The sequence below is a fragment of the Carassius auratus genome, chromosome 17 (genome assembly GCF_003368295.1).
Source record: "Carassius auratus strain Wakin chromosome 17, ASM336829v1, whole genome shotgun sequence".
Classification (NCBI taxonomy): domain Eukaryota; kingdom Metazoa; phylum Chordata; class Actinopteri; order Cypriniformes; family Cyprinidae; genus Carassius; species Carassius auratus.
In genome coordinates, this window is record NC_039259.1 from 16,533,002 (window position 1) to 16,551,398 (window position 18,397).

Below are 18,397 nucleotides of genomic sequence, written 5' to 3' on the forward strand. Positions count from 1 at the left end.
GGCATTTTGTAAGGGCTCCATGCTCCACCTTAAGCACAAGTCAAAATGGCTAATCACTTGTGGTGAATGTTTTTGAGAACTCTTAGTTTCAAACTCTGACTTGATTTACTGTTTACTGACTTTCGATTTACTGTCTAGGCAGCCCAGCAGTTCGCACCTTTAGCCATGCTATTAACGTTGCAGATACCAGATTGAAACTGCAAAAATTCTACTCATAACTAGAATTTGTGTCAGGACAAAATAAATATTTGGTCAAGATGTAATCCATAATAGTTTTAAGTTCTAAAAGTTGTAATATTAAATTCAAGTGAATTTATCTTGTTTTAAGGATTTTTTTTTTGTGTGTGTGTTATTTTGACTACTGCATTATGAATCCTTTTTTTTCCCTATCGCTTCCAGTCCTGCTTATAAATAAATTTGGCGATAATGAAATAAAAATAAAAGTAAAATAAAGACAAGATGTGACATATTTAGTTAAAGGAACGAAAGAAAGAAAAAAACAGGGAGAAAAAGTGGGTGAAAAGTAGTGAAGTAGTATTGTCCAAACTGCTGAAGAGTGTTTATCCTCTTGAACTCAAACTGTCCAGTTGGGGATTTGGCAGATAGGAGGCAGAGAATGTAAAGCAGATGTTAGCTGTGGGAAATGGCTGTGCGCTGTCCAGTCCAGGTCTGCACTAGTATGTCAAGCAGGCTGTAAAAAACAGCTGCTTCTGGATTCCTTTGCCTCATTTACGCTTAGTGAATCACCCATGATTCCCTGCTCCCCTGCTGAATGCTATCTCTCCCCCTCAGATCTGCCCACTGTCTTTGTGGCAGACGGTGCTGTCCCCGCTGAGTACGCTCTAAGATGTGTAATTTTGCGGCTATGGACGCCGCTGCTCTTTACAGCACTAGTTCATGATTATCTCTCCTTTCTGAGGCTTACAGAGCAGGTGTAGCTCTTCCTACAACCGTACGTCACATGCGTAAGAGCGTGAGGCGTTCCACCATACGAGAGGAAACTGTGGGCAGGCACAGTTCTGGCTCTTCACAGCTTTGTTTGCAGCAGCGCAATGCGCTGGGACTGATTTGCATATAATTGTTGCCTCCGATTTGCCATGATAGTCATAAACAAGACATTAGCAATTCAAGGTGAGGAATTAGAGGCCTGGGAGACTCCCAGATCACACAAATGGTAATGAAGCCCCTGGCTTAATAATGCAAGAAATGTCAGGAAACTTTCCACAAGCTGGGCGGACGGGAGGGAGGCACCCTGTGCCTAGGGCTCATGTCATCTTTGTTCTAAATGCAAATCAGTTTGTCGTGACATTGACTCTATCAAATGTGGAGCGCTCCGACACCCCAGGCCCAGCAGCGGGCTGTCAGGTCTGGCTTAGTCTCCCAGGTCCAGTCTAGCTCACGCGGTGGACTCTCTCGTTCTGCACAGCCTACTTCATGGCATTTTGAGTTATTGATCCGCAACGCAGAGAACTTGTTTTTGTGTTTTCCTCTCTGTTTCTTGTTCTTTAGTCCTCTCGCAGAGAGATGTTAACACAGCAAAGCGCTGGAGAGAGTGAGTCTGTAAGCAGGAACTCAATCCGCCTAGTCTGCAGGTACCATGAAATACAAGGAATATAATCTCGACCTTAATATTTCAAGAACTCCAGTGTGTGAAAAACTCCAGGCAGTTCAAAGAGAGATGACTCCGGCTCAGAAAGGGAGACTTCTAAAGCTCGGGAAACTCCAAGGTTATCTGAGTAAGTCCTGGTTAACAGGATGTCCAGTTTTGAAGTGGGATTTGCAGTCCCATGTGACCAATTTTTTCTCCTTCTTCCCTTTGCTCATCTCCAGCATGAAAAGGCAGAGTCTCCCAAAATAACTCCAAAGGTTAAGATATTAATTAAACGTTAAGGGGCGAGAGGACGGATAATGAGGGGGACTCTTCACAAACAGTCTGCCTAGTGCTCCAGTCAGGAAGCCTGGGATGAATGAAGGTACCAAATCAGTTGCTCTCCACTCTCGGTCTCTGCAGTCATTACACAAATTACCTCCCAGCTTCAATATCCGCCTGCACCTCTTGCAGTTGTCATAAGTAGCCCTGGTCATTAGAGTATGCTGGGTAATCAGATGGAACAAAATTCATCCCGAGCAATTAAAAAACACCTCCAAGACCTGGTGGCTGGCAATTAAACCTTTCCATGCGCATCTCGACCGTCATCTTCTAGGTCTTTTTTTCTGCTAATCTAATAACTTTGAGCGAAGTATTTAAAAGCTTGACCTTAACACAATTCCTCCTCAAAAACAGATCAGATGTTTAGACCCTTTTCTGCTAAGTTACCTTGCATCTAGTTTGTTTAAAAGCCTAATCTGCTCCAGTGCATGACAAATACCCTTTAGATTTTTCCGTAATAAAGCATTTGCATATGTTTCTCTTATTTCACAGCACACAAGGTGTAGAGCGGGGAATGAACGCTGTAATTTGATGGCCTTGACACAGTTGACATTAATCGTAAACTGTCTAGTGATTGGCACTTCCCCAGCAATTGTCGATCTAAAGGTAAATCTGTTCTCCTCACTGACTGGTGCAGTCTTCTATAATAGCCGTGATTTAATTTAGCTATTTAACCTGTAATTCCAGCAATATTTATTGAAGAGCGAGGGGAGAAAATTGGGCCATTAGGCGCTGAGGATGAATACATCCAGATGAAAATGAACATGCCTAACTGGTAGTTGACCTTCGCGTTTTGTAGCAGTTTTTATTAGCGCGGGCCACAGTAATTACTGCAAATTGAATCATAGAGAAAACTGAATACATTCGGTAATGAGCATTTTTATTCGTTATTGCACTTTCTGACTGGGCTGTGAGGTATGAAGTCTCCGCGCGGGGCCGGCGTGCGCTCCTGAGAGGATTCCAGAACATGGAAACCCAGCTAAATTAACACCGCCAAATATTTCTTCTCAGATCTGCACCGCGAAACGGTGTTAACCAGCTTCTCCGGCTCACACCTCATACGGGTTTAAAGACAGTCATTATAAAAATCTAATTTTTTTTTAAAATCAGATGATCCCCCCCAAACCTGAGGTGATGTTTTGTTGTTTGGTTTGTAACAGACGCTGTCTGGATTTTGTTGTGTGCCATCTTTAAAACAACATCCGTTCGCATCCTCAGATGTTGTTTTTCTGAGCCGGGCAGAGATGGGGTGAGGTGGGGGTGCCAATTTATTTGTGAGCATTGTCGTTTTTGGATGGCATATGGCACGTCCTGTAAGACGTTGCAAGATGCAAATTCAGGGGAGTCTGACTTTAAATGAAGCAGTGCCAGTGACAGGAGTCCTTTTGAAGAGCACACATCACAGTACTCCAGGGAGGAACAGCAGGGGAGACCCACAATGCCATGCGGCTCTCTCATTCTCCCTCTTTCTCCCCTTTCTGTCTGCACCACCCACCTCTTCCTTACAGTACAATAGCATTCATCATACAAGAGACCAGCGTTACTGTATGCCCTCATTTGCAGGCTTATCCCGCACCGTGCCTTCCTCAAAGGGAGGCTAGCCATAGTGTCGAAATCCTTCAGCCATAACATCATCTTAGTTCTACCAGTGTTTAGAGTCTCATTTTGTTTTTTTTTATCTCAAGAGTCTTGCTTTGTTAGCGTATAGCGGTTAGTGTGAGGTGACGTGCTGTGTCGTTTACGTATCCATGGATTATTTCCCTGTTCTCACAAGGGGACTCCAATTTGTTGTTTTTTTCCCTCTCTCACTCTCCCTTCATATATTCAGATAGACAAGTATTTCATCTCTGTTTGATGGGCTCATCTGGTTGAATAGAGACGTGTGGCGATTCTTTACACTCAGCTGCGCGGTGCTTTGCAGCCAGACGCTGCGCTTGAATGAGGCTGCCGCCATGTTTCACGAGACTCGTCTCTGCTCTGCAAAACAGCAGCTTGAGTCCTAATTAATGGGACATGCGTCACTCTGCATATCTATCCGAGGAGAATCTAACTTAATTTTCAAGCAGGGTGTCCACACTAATAATCGTTCAATGGAATAGTCATCCTGAGGCCTGTGGAGTTTAGTCCCTCTAAATTATCATTAAGGACCAGACTACACTTAATCAATATTACACACACAAAAAAAAAGAGCATGCCGTGATAGGGATTAAGGTAGAGATTATTAGAGACCTCTCAGAAGGCATTTGCATGAGGCAGGGCCTCCCCAAAAGCATGCTGGCTTACTCTAAACAGATGTAATAAAACTAGGGTGTTAAAGGAAAACGCTACCGTCTTTCCATATTCCACTGTGTTCTTCCCTCAACTTAGACAAGTTGATACGTACCTCTCCCATCTCAGTGCATGCTCTCAATCACTGTAGCATGCAGTGCCCCTACATTCGCATTTAGCTTACCCTTACCAAAAAGTAGTATACTTCAAGTTCAATTTAGTATGTATACTCACGTAAAGTTCAAGTATATTTTTAAGAATACTTTATGTAGCAACTAGCAAGTATACAAATATCAGTGTTCTAGTAGTAAACTTCTTGTAGTACACTTTCTAGTATATAAAAATATACCTTTAAGTATACTTTAAGTATAACAGTAGCAAACTTTGAGTACACAACTAGTTTACCTCTATGTTTGTAGTTTGTACTGCAATTATACTAAAAGTGAAAAGGGAAGAGCGCTTCGCAGAGCTTCGACCTCGGCCCAGTAATATAATCACTCCTGAAAACTCCCCTTCCCCTTCCCTGTAACTTCCGTCAATACAACCAATGTGAGGAGTTTTCAGGAGTGATGATATTACTGTGCCGAAGTCGAAGTGCTGCAAAGTGCTCTTCCGCCATACATTATTGTTATAATTTTTTATCCGCTTAGAAAATCTCCAAGTTTTATTTTGTGTCACCATACTTACTCGTGTACTCGTGTAACCGTCTTTAAATAGGGAAAACATGGAAGTGTTTGGTGGCTTCTAAATTCATCCCTGTTTGGATCCTAAGTGATTTGAATGAATGGTGCTAAGCTAAACGCTAGCATAGTTGCACTGCGCGCCACAGTGATTGAAGCGGGAAAGGTATGTATATACTCGTCTAAGTTAAGTGAAGAACATAGTTGAATATGGAAAAACTGTGATGTTTTCCTTTAAGCTTTGGAGAACTTTTTTTTGTAAATGTATGGAAAATGAAGGAACACTTCAGTATGGGATGTGATTTCAGTATTACTCGATTAGAAATATGACCCATAGTACCAAGCTGCCAAATTTAGCACATCACAGTGCTTCTACACAAATACCCTTAACCTGTTCTTATTAACAATTACAGTAATGTTTCACTTTTCAGCAGAAACGTTTTATTTTTGTTTTAAGCTGCAAAACATTTCCAGACCGCCATGATAAAGCACTTATGTCTCAAAGGCGTCTCGGTCAGCGGCATGACTCTCTCTGGATCTGTCTTTACTGTACTATGACAGTTGTTTCTGTTGGAAATTTGGATGGCGTAACTGTAAATGCCGAAAATGGGACACCGGACTCCCTCGTGGGCTCAGAAAAGCCACCGTGCACGAGTGAGCTAGTTTCTCGCTCTTCCTTTCTTTCTTGCGCGCGCTTTTCCCTCTTTCCTCTGTAAGCCATCCAAGAAGCCCCCTGCCAAAGCTGTGTGTGAACCACAGCCAAACAAAACACAGGCAGCCATCCAGGCCAGCGCGGCACGCTTCCACTAATAGAGAGAGAAAAGCTTCCAGACCCAACACGCTACTTACAGGATGGCAAAATTCTTTATGCTAGATAATAACTTAATGACAGCCTAAATGAAGTCCCTATAGTGAAAACCACTATCAGCAAATGAGCACCTCATTAAAAGATGCTATATCCCTTTCCTCCCCCATTCCTGTCAATTTATAACCGCTTTTATTGTGTCAGAATCTAAAATTCCTGGAGATTTTTGCCCCTTTGTCCTCGCAAGACAATCTGGTTGTGTCTCGTTCACTTGCACACACACACAGACACACATTCACCCTATGCTTTCTAAGCAAATAATATATGTTACAATATATGCCAAATCAAACGAAAATCCTTTTTTTGGCCTCTTAAAAAAATTATATTATGATTTATGGTTTATTTTTAATCTCATTGAAGGTGCAAACAACAAAAGCCAAAGAATTCACTAAGCACATCTCCAGGTGTAATTTATGCTCAAACGTTGGCCTTGTCAACTACCACAAAATAATTGTCACAGTAAATTTGTGACACTGACTATGAATTGTACAATGCATTTTGAATAATTTTTATTCCTCATGTATTTTTTTTTTAATTTTCCGGATGAAAGCTAAAGTGGATCATTGTACCTCAGTGCGACGCCGAAACCTATTAACTGTCATCTTTTTATTTTTCAGTTAATGTGTCTTAAAGCCCGGCATTTGCATGCTGTTCAAGTTGGTGTGTGTGAAGAGCCACGATTGTTATTAGTGATAATTTCTCTTTAATTGAATTGGGGTCTGCATGCACGACTGATACTGCCGATGACACACACTTTCACACAATACCGTCCTCATTCTCCTCTCCCGCCCGGCAGCTGGGCCTCGTTGGGAATATCTAATTGAAAATAGAATCAGCCAGTGCTCAGCATGAGAAACTAATCACTCCAAACTTATCAGCAGAATGGGCAGGCTGCTATTTGGCCCTTTCATTTCCAAATCAGAGAAATCGGAATTGCCAGAATGCACTGCAACAATGCAAAAAAAAAAAAAAAAAAGTACTAAATGTGTCTGTGTGGAAGTCTATATTAAAGGTCATGTCTTGTATATTTGTCATAATTTAGCTTCATGCTTTTTGTTGTATTTTCAAAGTTAAATGTGTACATATCTATACATGCATTAAAACAAAATCCTTTAGAAAGACTTTATTTTTTTTTAATAAATCCTATTATAATTACTATGATCTTAGTTTTGATTATGTTATTCTGAATATATTATTTTTGAGTAAATTTTAGCTTTATAATTGTGTGTGTGTGTGTGTGTGTGTATATGTTTATTACAGGCCATATTAAAATTAAATATGACAAAATTAATAATAATAACAATATAATCAATTCAAAATAATTCTATATCCTAACAAAGCCTGACTCACTGTCCAATAAAATCACATTCTGATTGTTACGTTTTGTGGATTCCATTTTATATAGTCTTATATTCTATATTCTATGTATTCATGAATGAGTGTTTTAGGTGCATGTTTATAAAGACAACACTGTACCATTAGTTATTTTTATTATTATCATTATTGCATTTATTATTTATGTGTTATTTTATAGAATATTACCTGTATAAATGTGTTTTCTGATATTTGGTTTCAATGATTCATTATGGTTATTTTAGGTGTAAATGTGTGCAAACATGTTTTGATACAAGAACCTAATAGTGAATAGCTACAGCGCCCCATGCCGACACAAAATCCAGGGATACATCCACCTAAACCTGAGCACACTCGTAGTGTTAGTAGCAAGAGAAGTGATGCAGGTTTTCTTTTTCGCTCTCTCTCTCCCCCCTCTGCCTCTCTCTTCCTTTTTTCATATGGAAATGTGAAATAATAGGGTGATTAAATAGAGCTGTATATTAAAGTACAGCTGACATTAGAATTAGCATAATGTGCTCTCGCCTCGGGCTGCATACTTTATTTGCCATCTGCGTCGGACTCCAATCCCCTCGGGAGTGCAGGCACTGAACACTTCTCAATAAACTCACGCCCGAGTCCCTTCAGCACGGCCACAAATACCATTTCAGGCAGCAGCCATTGATTCGTCTTAATTGTGGGGCAGAAATGAACATTCGGCCCCCTGATGACTTCTGTTTGTCTGTGAGAGGATCAGCTAGTACAGTAGCCCGTGTTTTACGCCCTGATAGTTAGCATAGAGAAAGGTTCACTCGCTTTCTCTCTCTCTCTCTCGCTCTCTCTCTCTCTCACACACACACACACAGTGGAAAAGGACAGTGCCTGGTAAACACAGACGCTACTTGTTTTCTAGGCCTCCTTTACATGGAGCATTAGTCTTTGAAAGCATCTGCCATAAAACAACAAGAGGAGGTTGGAGGATTGTGTGTGTGTGTGTTTATGTGTGTATGTATATATGTAGGCCTTGAGAGGCTGGGGGGGGAAAGATGGCCATTGTGTGTGGAGCTTACGCTCTGTCCACTGTAATTAAGTCAAAGGGCCCTATTTTAATGATCAAGCACATGGTCTAAAGCGCACCACGCAGGTGCACTTAGGGCATGTCTAAATCCACTTTTGCTAGTTTAACAACGGGAAAACGGTTGGTGTGCCCGGGCACATGGTGTAAATGGCTTGTCCCTATTCTCTAAATGAGAAATGGGTGTTTTTGGACATAACATGCAATAAACCAACCAGAGTCTCATCTCTCATCCCCTTTAAAAGTTGCACTTGCGCCATGGTGGATTTGCTATTTTTATGGCGAAATGTAACTTTTCATTTTTTTTTTATGTTTGTGTGCGGCTGTGCGTCCCTGCTATGTGTAATAAGCAAAGTATACGCGAGCTGTGCACTCACCTATGGGTGTGTATTACTTACGTACTCTTTAAATAACAAAGAAAACGACTGCGCCAAACTTTAGAACAGGTTTGGAGTTGGTCTATGGCGCATGCTGTTTTCAGTTCTTCAAAAAAGCAACGCGCCAACAATGTGCCTGAGCACACTTCTTTTTTTAGACCAGCATGCCCGTGGGCGCACAAATGGGCACAAATGCATTTGCTATTTAAACAATGCAGTCCAGGATGTGAAAATGTGAACTGCGTCGGGCTGAAACTAGCAAAAACACTTGTGCCACGCGCCGCATGTATGATAAAGCCCAAAGGCTTTACAGGACAAGGGAAGAGGTAAACAGATGTTCTTCTGAATGCACATCAGCCACATAATAACATATAGTAGGGAATTATTTTTTTTCCTCCGTAAACCTTTAAAATGCGTTTAAGTGCCTGTGAATGTTTCATCTTTAAAGGATTTTTCTCATATTAAAGGGCATTGATTGAACATTTCTTTCTATGTGTCATACATATCAGCTAACACATCATCTGACAGAAGCTTTTAGTGTTAACCCTCCTGTTCTGTTGAGAATTAATGTTTCTGCTTTATGTGGGAGTTTTCACTTGTTGTAAACTTAAAAAAGAATTTTGAAATGTAATATTCTCCTCATTTACAATATATATATTTTTTTATTATTATTATGAGATATAGGCAAACATTAATTCAGATTTAACTTATCTGTTGTAGTAAATATTCACCTTTTAGAATTGTGACTGATATCAAATAAAGTAAAATGTTTCTGGTAAATTTGACCATGGCAAAAAATGTAAAGCATGCATTAAAGCAGTGGTTGGAGTGTATTTCTTAGTGTTTACACCAATGTGAAACTTATGTCAGCATATAATTTTTTACACTCTATATTTTTTTTATTTTAATTTATGATTTTTCCTTGAGGATATTTTCACCTTATAATCAGATTTTATAAGATTAGGAACTGTCATTAAGAATCAACCTGATATATAAATTCTAAATAAATGTTTAGATGGCATAGGGTCAGACCCCAAACAGGACACGAAGGGTAAACTATTGATAATGATATTTCTCTAAGTACAAAAGGATGCTATGATACCTGTGGAAAAAAATGCTTTTTTAAATGTTGTTAATGTGGCCCTTTTGAAACTTAAATATGCGCATGGCACTACTCATTTTTTACTGATTTACATTTTTCTATGCTTACTATTCAAATTCCTTGATGAAATATTGCATCTCAGTATACCAATAAGATGAAGCTTCAGGCTATTGCTGTATATAATCCCTTGTCTCTGTTTCTTTCAGATGAAAACACACTCTCCTGTTTAGCATTGCTCTTCGGCAGCATGTAAAGGAATGCTAGAACAGATACTAACCATTCATTCTCTCTGCTCTTTTTGATCCTTCACAATGGCCATGATTGAAATAGACACCCATAGGGCTTCCTAGTCCCAGCTCCTCCGAGCCCTGTGTGTGACTGCCGCCCCATTGTTCTCTCCGCAGTCGCTCACTCCCGCACACATACATATACATGAAAACACTCATAAAGGTACACAAAGCACAGCCAGAAATCAAATACCCAAACAATTACGGCAGCATATGTTTTTCTGCGTGTCCTAAATTGCTGCATTAGGTCAGAACAGCAAGCTTTCATTTAATGAATAAATGAAACTCATTTCCTAGTGCACAATTACCATTTCGACTTTGTAGATCTTTTTTTTTTTTTTTTTTTTTTTCTTTTTTTTTTTTTTACACCAGTGCCCCTGGAGTATAGCAGAGATGGTTTAGCATACTTTTTCATTGTATACTCAGTACACTTGGCTTGTTTGTGCTGCCATGATAATGAGTCCCCTTTGCATGGTGGAACCTGTGTAACAGTGAAGTTGTAGCATCAATTAGTCATGTATAGTTAAAGCTCCAGAGCCACACCAAGCATAGGAGCCACTTTTTAACATATCCTCTGATCCGAGAACTGATGCTTTTCACACTTTAACTGAACTGATGCAAACTTCACACGCTCACTTGCTGGTATTTAATTATATGATTAAAACTGTTGAATACGGAATAAAATTGTTATCAGGGAAATTAATTCACTAGTGAGCCATTTTTTCTTTGTAATCAAACTTGCTTTCAGAGCAGAAGTGATTCACTGTGATGTCATTAAGGGGGGAGGGGGTTTTCCAGGAAGTGTAACCATAGAATAAGATAAAAACGTGAGAGGAAGTAAGAAAAACAATCTTGAGAAATTCTTAATGGAACAGTAAATAATACCCTTGAGCTGTTTTAAATGCCACAGACTTTAACACTCTCACCAGTGTGCTTTTTTCCTCTCAGCCTCTTAAATCACAGGCAGTGTTTTCACTCTTTATTTGAAACCATTTATCTTGATGTGTGCTCCCCCTTTTCCCCCACACCCTCCTCTCTCATTTTTTATTTGTTTCTTTGAGGGGACAACTTAAGTTTATTTGTTTGATAGTGACGAGAGTCCCCTAAATCACAGTTTAAGTTGTACTTCTCCAATTTGGTGCCATATTACTCTAGCATCCTAGGACAGTCTCAGTGCTTGGAGGGTTTCCCAGTTTAGAGTGTTCTTGCCTGACATTATGCTTCTAAAATGAGTCAGTCGTTTGTAAAAGCGAAGATTAAAGTTGAAAAATGGGGAATGTAATGTCCCCACAGCTCCAACCCTTCGTGGAGCAGAATGGCAATGCACTTGTCACAGCTCTGTTAAGTATTGCCCTGTTCATGTGTCAGCCTGATGGGTGCACGAAAATGGCCATAGCCCAAAGTGTCAGATACCTCAGAGTTTGTTCTTTGTAACATGTAATCATGCTTGACCCTACGTCTCATTCTTCATTGAGTCTACTTGATCTACTTTTAGTGGGTTATATAACCGGGACTATATTTCTAGCATTATGACACAAATGTTGTGGAAGTGACCTGCAGAGGTTTTAAACTCAAAGATAAATAAAGATCTTTGTTGTTTCTGCTTGGTTGCAGGTAGAGATGAACCTTCAAGTTACATATGCACGACGTGCAAACAGCCCTTTACCAACGCCTGGTTCCTTCTGCAACACGCTCAGAACACACATGGGATCCGCATCTACTTGGAGACCAACCACTCGAATACCTCCCTGACCCCACGGATCACTATTCCTCCCCCCATTGGTGCTGAATCCATACCACAGTCTCCATTAACCAACTTTTTAGGGGAAAACAACCCCTTCCACCTCCTACGGATGTCTGGGCCCCTACTTAGAGAGCCCCCACCTGGCTTTGTGGAAAACCGCCTCCCTAATACGCCTCCTTTTGTCAGCCCCCCTCCTCGCCATCACTTAGATCCCCATCGCCTAGAACGCCTTAGCGCAGAGGAAATGGGTTTAATCTCCCAGCATCCCAGTGCCTTTGAGAGAGTGATGCGCATGACACCCATGGCCATGGAGTCCCAGTCCATGGATTTCTCCCGCCGACTCAGAGAGCTCGCTGGAAACAACAACTCCACTCCACCGCTTTCACCAAGCCGTGCCAACCCTATGCATCGCCTCCTCAATCCCAACCCCTTCCAGCCCAGCCCGAAGTCGCCCTTTCTGAGCACCCCTCCACTACCTCCCATGCCCCCTAACAGCACCACCCCACCGCAGACACAGGGCAAGTCGAAGTCCTGTGAATTCTGTGGTAAGACCTTCAAGTTTCAGAGTAATCTGGTTGTTCATCGGCGAAGCCACACAGGCGAAAAACCCTACAAGTGCCAACTGTGTGATCATGCCTGTTCTCAGGCTAGCAAACTGAAACGACACATGAAGACCCACATGCACAAGTCTGGCTCCATGACAGGGCGTTCTGATGATGGCCTTTCCACCACCAGTTCACCCGAGCCAGGAACTAGTGACGTCACTGGGGAGGGTATGAAGAACAGAGAAAGTGATTTTAGAGGTGAGGGCATGGGCCCTGAAAATGAAGAAGAGGAGGAAGAGGAAGAAGAGGAGGAACTAGAAAATGAAAGTAGGCCTGAGTCAAACTTCAGCATGGACTCGGAGTTCTGTCGGAATAGGGAAAATGGCTCAAAGCCACCTTCAGATGAGAAGAACCTCTCCTTGGGGAAGATGGTGGAAAATGTAGGGCTCAGCTCCATCCAGCAGTACAATAACTTAATAGTTGACAATCGGAAAAGGCTTCCGTTCTCCAAAAGGATGTCAGAAGGGCAGAGGGATGTAGGTAACCACGATTCAGTAACAGGGGAAATAGACCAAGTGGAGCGGGCAACTGTGAACGGAAGGAACTGTGGCTCGGGTGACTCTTTCTCAGGACTGTTTCCCCGTAAGCCCACTCCCATCACCAGCCCCAGCCTCTCCAACTCTTCTAACAAGAGGATCAAAATCGAAAAGGATTTAGACATACCCCCAGCCCCCCTAATCCCATCTGAAAACGTCTACTCCCAGTGGCTAGTGGGCTATGCAGCATCCCGCCACTTCATCAAAGATCCCTTTCTTGGCTTCACCGATTCCAGACAATCTCCATTCGCCACCTCCTCAGAGCACTCTTCCGAGAACGGCAGCCTGAGATTCTCCACGCCACCAGGGGACCTGCTGGACGGGGGCCTCTCCGGTCGCAGTGGTACCGCTAGCGGAGGCAGCACCCCACACTTGGGTGGGGGGCCAGGACCAGGCCGGCCCAGCTCAAAAGAAAGCCGGAGGAGTGACACCTGTGAGTACTGTGGGAAGGTGTTCAAGAACTGTAGCAATCTGACAGTGCACAGACGCAGCCACACAGGCGAGAGGCCCTACAAGTGTGAGCTTTGCAACTACGCCTGCGCCCAGAGCAGCAAGCTCACCCGCCACATGAAGACACACGGCCAGCTCGGTAAGGAAGTGTACCGCTGTGACATTTGCCAAATGCCCTTCAGCGTCTACAGCACGCTCGAGAAACACATGAAAAAGTGGCATGGGGAACATTTGATGACGAATGAGGTCAAAATTGAACAAGCAGAGAGAAGCTAAGCCAGATTTCCTATTTTGCCTCACAATTCCTTGATTATAAAAGGGGTAGCTGGATACTCTGTTTTTTTTCCGTTTGTTTGTTGTTGTTGTTTTTTTGTTTCTTTTTTCCTTATTTTTTCAAGTTAATGGTTTGAGTTAGTTTTGTCCTAAGAAACTGCCATCTGAGAATGATAAAGACATTAAAGAAAAAAAAGGGGGAAATTAATTTGGAGCCGCCATAAACCGCCTATATATGAGTTGATACATTAGACAATATTTTAAATGGAGCCTTTAACTGTGCAATAATTTCTGTATTTATTGGATTTTTTTATGTTTTGGCATGTGCAGGTTCATTTTTTTTTTTTTATTATCTTATGATTTATTTCAAATGCTGAGATTTTGTTTAAACCAGAAGACATCCTGAGATTTTTGTTTGTTTGTTTTTAGCAAAACAGAGTATCGTTTGCGAGATCCATAGGCCGCTGCTTACAATGTAGATTATTTAAGATACACATGTAATTTCTTGAAGAGAAGCCGCATTCTATCTTCATATTTTGAAAGCTGAATTGAGAAAGCTTAGTCTTTCTTTTTGTTTTCCTTTTTTGTTTTTTATCCATACTTACGAAATGAGCGGACAACAATCCTTAGACCTTGTAGCACGAACTGATTTTAAGCATGTCAATCTAATTGGGAACGTAGCACTGAATATCAGTTCTAACAGTAAATCTAAAGAGAACTGTGGGGCTGAAGACATCCGTCTACTCGAAATCAAGGAGAGGAGACTATAAAGACAGACAAAAGTGAAGGCAGCTGCTTATCGGTACCTAGTACCAACCCAGACAACGCTAGTCATAGTATGGATTGTGTTGTAGGTCTCAATAGTCAGTTTTAATCGCCAGCACCCTTTCCATAGACACTGCACTTAAACAAACCCATTTGATTTTGCTGAACAGCACAATAGTAGTAGAATGAAGATGGCTTTAAAACAACTCAGGGTGAGCTGCATAGCTACTTCTGCCAAGTCTGCTATCTGATCTCAGCCGTCTTCTCTGATAAAGCAGTCCGGTCCTCTGGTTCAGCTCATTCACAACCCTCGCCTTGTCTCCACACTTCATATTATACTGCCAACAACCCTTAAATGTCATGAATCAACTCCATCTTTCCCGTAAAAGTGGCTTGTCATACTACATCGTTTTTAAGTTAAAGGAACAGACGTCTAGGCCAGAGGATGAAGCAGTTTTCGTACACTAGCAGAGTGATTTAAACACACACACACACACACACACAGGAAGAGAAAGAGAGAGAAGGATCTTTACAGTCCAATTCGGGTTAGTAAACCTAAAAGCACATTAGTCAAAGCAAGGCAGCATCACTGTTCTGTTTCCGTTGACTGACATTTAAATCTAAACATTGTTATTTTGTGTTTAGTTCTGTTGTTTCATTTTTGGGTATTAGGTTCTGAGGTTCTAGACGGAATCACCACTTTAACCAGATTAGATTAGAATGAATTCAACAATTATACTTTCAGCAATGTTGTCATTCTATTACAATGTCTCTTAAGTCACTTGAAACAGCCCTATGCATTTTTGTACATATATATATTTATCAATCATTTTGAGAAACAAATTTATACTGCAAAGTTAATCTGATTATAGTTATAAAACGTGTATGATATTGATTTATCTGGTTAATCTGGTCATGTCCCTTGTGTCAGAGCCATCAGCAGGTATGCAGATTAGTCAATTGCACAGTAAAGAGTGTATGTCATGACCTGTTGAGCGTGTGCTAAAACAGTAAGACAATTTTTTTCTTTCTTTCTTCTCATTCAGGACTTCCTGTGATGTGTAGTTGAACACATTCTCAGAAGTAGCAACACGCTTACAGAATGCAGAGCTGAATTTTCCCTTTTCTTTTCTCTTCTATCCAACTGATTTATTGGCAGTTAAACAGCCTTCTTTCGACAAGATGCCCTAACCAGCGCAAACGATTGAAGCGAGGGAATATCGTGGTTTTAAAAAGAGCAAAGCGAACTAATGAAATAGAAAGAGAGAGAGAAATAAAAGTAAACATACATGTACGCAGCTCTTCGCAGTTGACCCGCACTTTATTATTTTGATTTACATATTTGAAAACAATAGCGAAAACGGCTTCTGAGCAAGAAATTATGTTAAAATACAAATTTATTGGGCCTTTATAGAGGGAGCATCTGAGATTGAAGTGCCAGTGTTGATAGGCTTGGCTTTCACAATGCTGGCACTATAAAAATGAAATTAATTTATTTGGACAGTTTTTGTACTGCCATTCAATTTGACAAGAGTGTGCCTTGAATACTGATCTTCCTATTTATTGTCTTATAAGACAAATGCAACACTTTTGTGAAGCAAAGAATTGAAAAAAAAAAAAAAGAATTATAATATTATTTTAAGTCCATGTGGTTTTAATCTGCTTCTAGAAGAATAATGATAAAAACAGATACATAGGTCACTTAAAGAACTAAGTTGAACTAAAATGAAAAGTAGCCAGCACAATACTAATGTGTGTCTATGTGTGTATATATATGTATGCATATGTACATATAACTGCACAAAAACACACACAAAAGACAAATATATATAAATATGTATATGTAAAATTTTTCACTTCATGACAAGACTGCGTCCCTTGAACATAATGGATGATTTTTTGCTACAAATAGTCAAGGAAGAGACTGGACAAAAATCAGGAACTACAGAAATGTAAAAAAAAGAAAAAAAGTAAAAAAAAAAAAAAGTAAAAAAAAAAAATTAAACAAAAAAGTAGTGCACTCTGTCTTAAAATACGTTTACAGTATTGAAACAAGTACAAGGGTAAAAATGATATTTCTGTGTATGTGTGTTTTAAACAAACAAAAATATTTCTTTTCTTTTTTTCAAGTTTGCTTATCAAGTTTCTCTGAATGCCATAGTGGCGTGTGTATATTGGTTTTTGGTGACGGGATTTAAATATATATATATATATATATATATATATATATATATATATATATATATATATATATATATATATATATATATATATATATATATATGACATTTCTCTTGTTTACTGTAAAAGTATACCAGTATTTGTAATATTGGAGAATGCCTGGGCATTTTACAAAAAGGAAAAACACAAAAAAAAGGAAGTAAAATATATATATTTTTCCCAATTATTATTTCTGTATGTATTTTTTATTTGTTTTTGTTTAGTTTTTTACGAAATTTGATTTCACAGTCCAATTTAAATTGTGGGTCTTTAAAATGTTTTGTCACTGTAATTGTAAAAGTCTTGAGTTTTAGTAATTTTCTGCCTTGGGTGTAAGAAAATAAAGATGAAATTGATTAAAAGAGAACTGCAATGGGGCCAGCAACATTTATGTATGGAAAGATGATCACAGGAAAAATACTGAGGTTCCTGTCATGTGTATGTTTCTGGTTTCTTCTTCGGTAATGGATTTTCTTAATGGCTGGAATGAAATACATGTGTAGGCACTATGATGTGTTTATGTGTGTGTGTGTGTATATATATATATATAAATACTGTATATGTACACACATTTGGCAGGATACAATTGTGAAAATTGAAATTAAAATGTACAGATGAGTTAAAGAGGTTGTCTGACCTTTTACTGTAGCTACAGATACAACAGTAAATGTTTTGTTCACTCTTATCTTGGTTGTAAATAATTTTATATGCTTGCCCAGACTTAATTTTGTTTCTCTCTCTTTCTTGATCTTTTTTTTTTTTTTCATTTTTTTTTTTATTTGTGTGTTCAGACTAGCACTGGCAACAGTCTGTCTTTTTTTTAAACAAAGCCCCCGACTGTCCTCTGAATTGTGGGGCGTTATACCTGATTTCTGGGGCCTGTAAAGTTCAGGTCTTTTAGCATGAGAAGAATAGAGCACAAATACAAGATGTTATACCTGTCCAAGTCATTATTGTGTCATAATTTTCTGACCAGGAAGTAAAGAAAAAGGTCTGGAAAGTTTGGAAGGTCTTTCTCTCTCTGTCTGTCTCTCTCAGTCTCCGACCCTCTGCACACACACACACACAGGAAACAGGCTCACTCATAATATGTCTAAAATAATCAACACAGGGGACTTTTAAATGTGTAGGTTACAGGATAGCCGAGCCAAACCTTGCTGTATATGATCTTCTCTTCAGTTGTGTGCAATTCACATCAAAGCTATTTGCCTCCAAGCAAAAGCTACAATTAAAGTCATCAAGAGCTACTAAAACTGACCACATTCATACAGACACGAATCAATCAACCTGACCCACCATGTATGCTCTCAAACCCTTTCCCAGAATGTATTAGCTTCTGGTGTCTGCATCTTTAAAAAGATCTGGTACTTCATGGAGGTCAGAGAGCTCTGTACAACTGTTTGTCCACTGATTTATACAGTACCTTCATCTCAAACTGACAATTATGTTCACTTGTGTCATACTAGTTGTTTTTGAAGGCCTCCCTTCTGTGTATATTTTAGTTTTTTTTCCCTCCCGTATTTCTTCCAAGCATTAGATGCTGATGCTCCTTGTTTGGACTGAGGCAACTTTGGTATGCAGGTCTTGAATAAAAAAAAAAAAAAAAAAAAAAAATGATTGTTTACTGCTGTTTACTCTTTCTTTCACATTTCATGATTCTTCAAACTCTTTATATTTGTTATTAATGAGATATAAGAAAACTTTTTATATCTAACTGACATGAAAACACGAGTGGGCGGGGCCACACAGATAAGGGTTTTGTGATGTCACATTACGTTCAGCTTCATCACATACAGATTAAGGCAAGACACATGATGCTGTAACACTAACTGCAATCTAAACATAATTGGCTTCCGGGCATGTTCTTATCGTGCGGCAAATCTTAAGG

At 39.9% G+C, this 18,397-nt stretch overlaps 1 protein-coding gene across 2 annotated transcripts in view; it reads left to right on the plus strand.

The window, feature by feature from the left end:
- bcl11ba (BCL11 transcription factor B a) overlaps positions 1–16,271 on the plus strand; it is a 48,779-nt gene extending 32,508 nt beyond the window's left edge. The window contains exons 3-4 of one of the 2 annotated variants that reach the window (XM_026286097.1): positions 11,531–13,390; positions 15,336–16,271. In XM_026286097.1, coding sequence (XP_026141882.1) covers positions 11,531–13,390; positions 15,336–15,358 — 1,883 coding nt within the window. In that variant the 3' untranslated portion in view covers positions 15,359–16,271. Of the gene's footprint in view, positions 1–11,530 lie in introns of both variants that reach the window. The other variant, XM_026286096.1, reaches the window with a different exon arrangement.
- Positions 16,272–18,397: the final 2,126 nt, after the last annotated feature.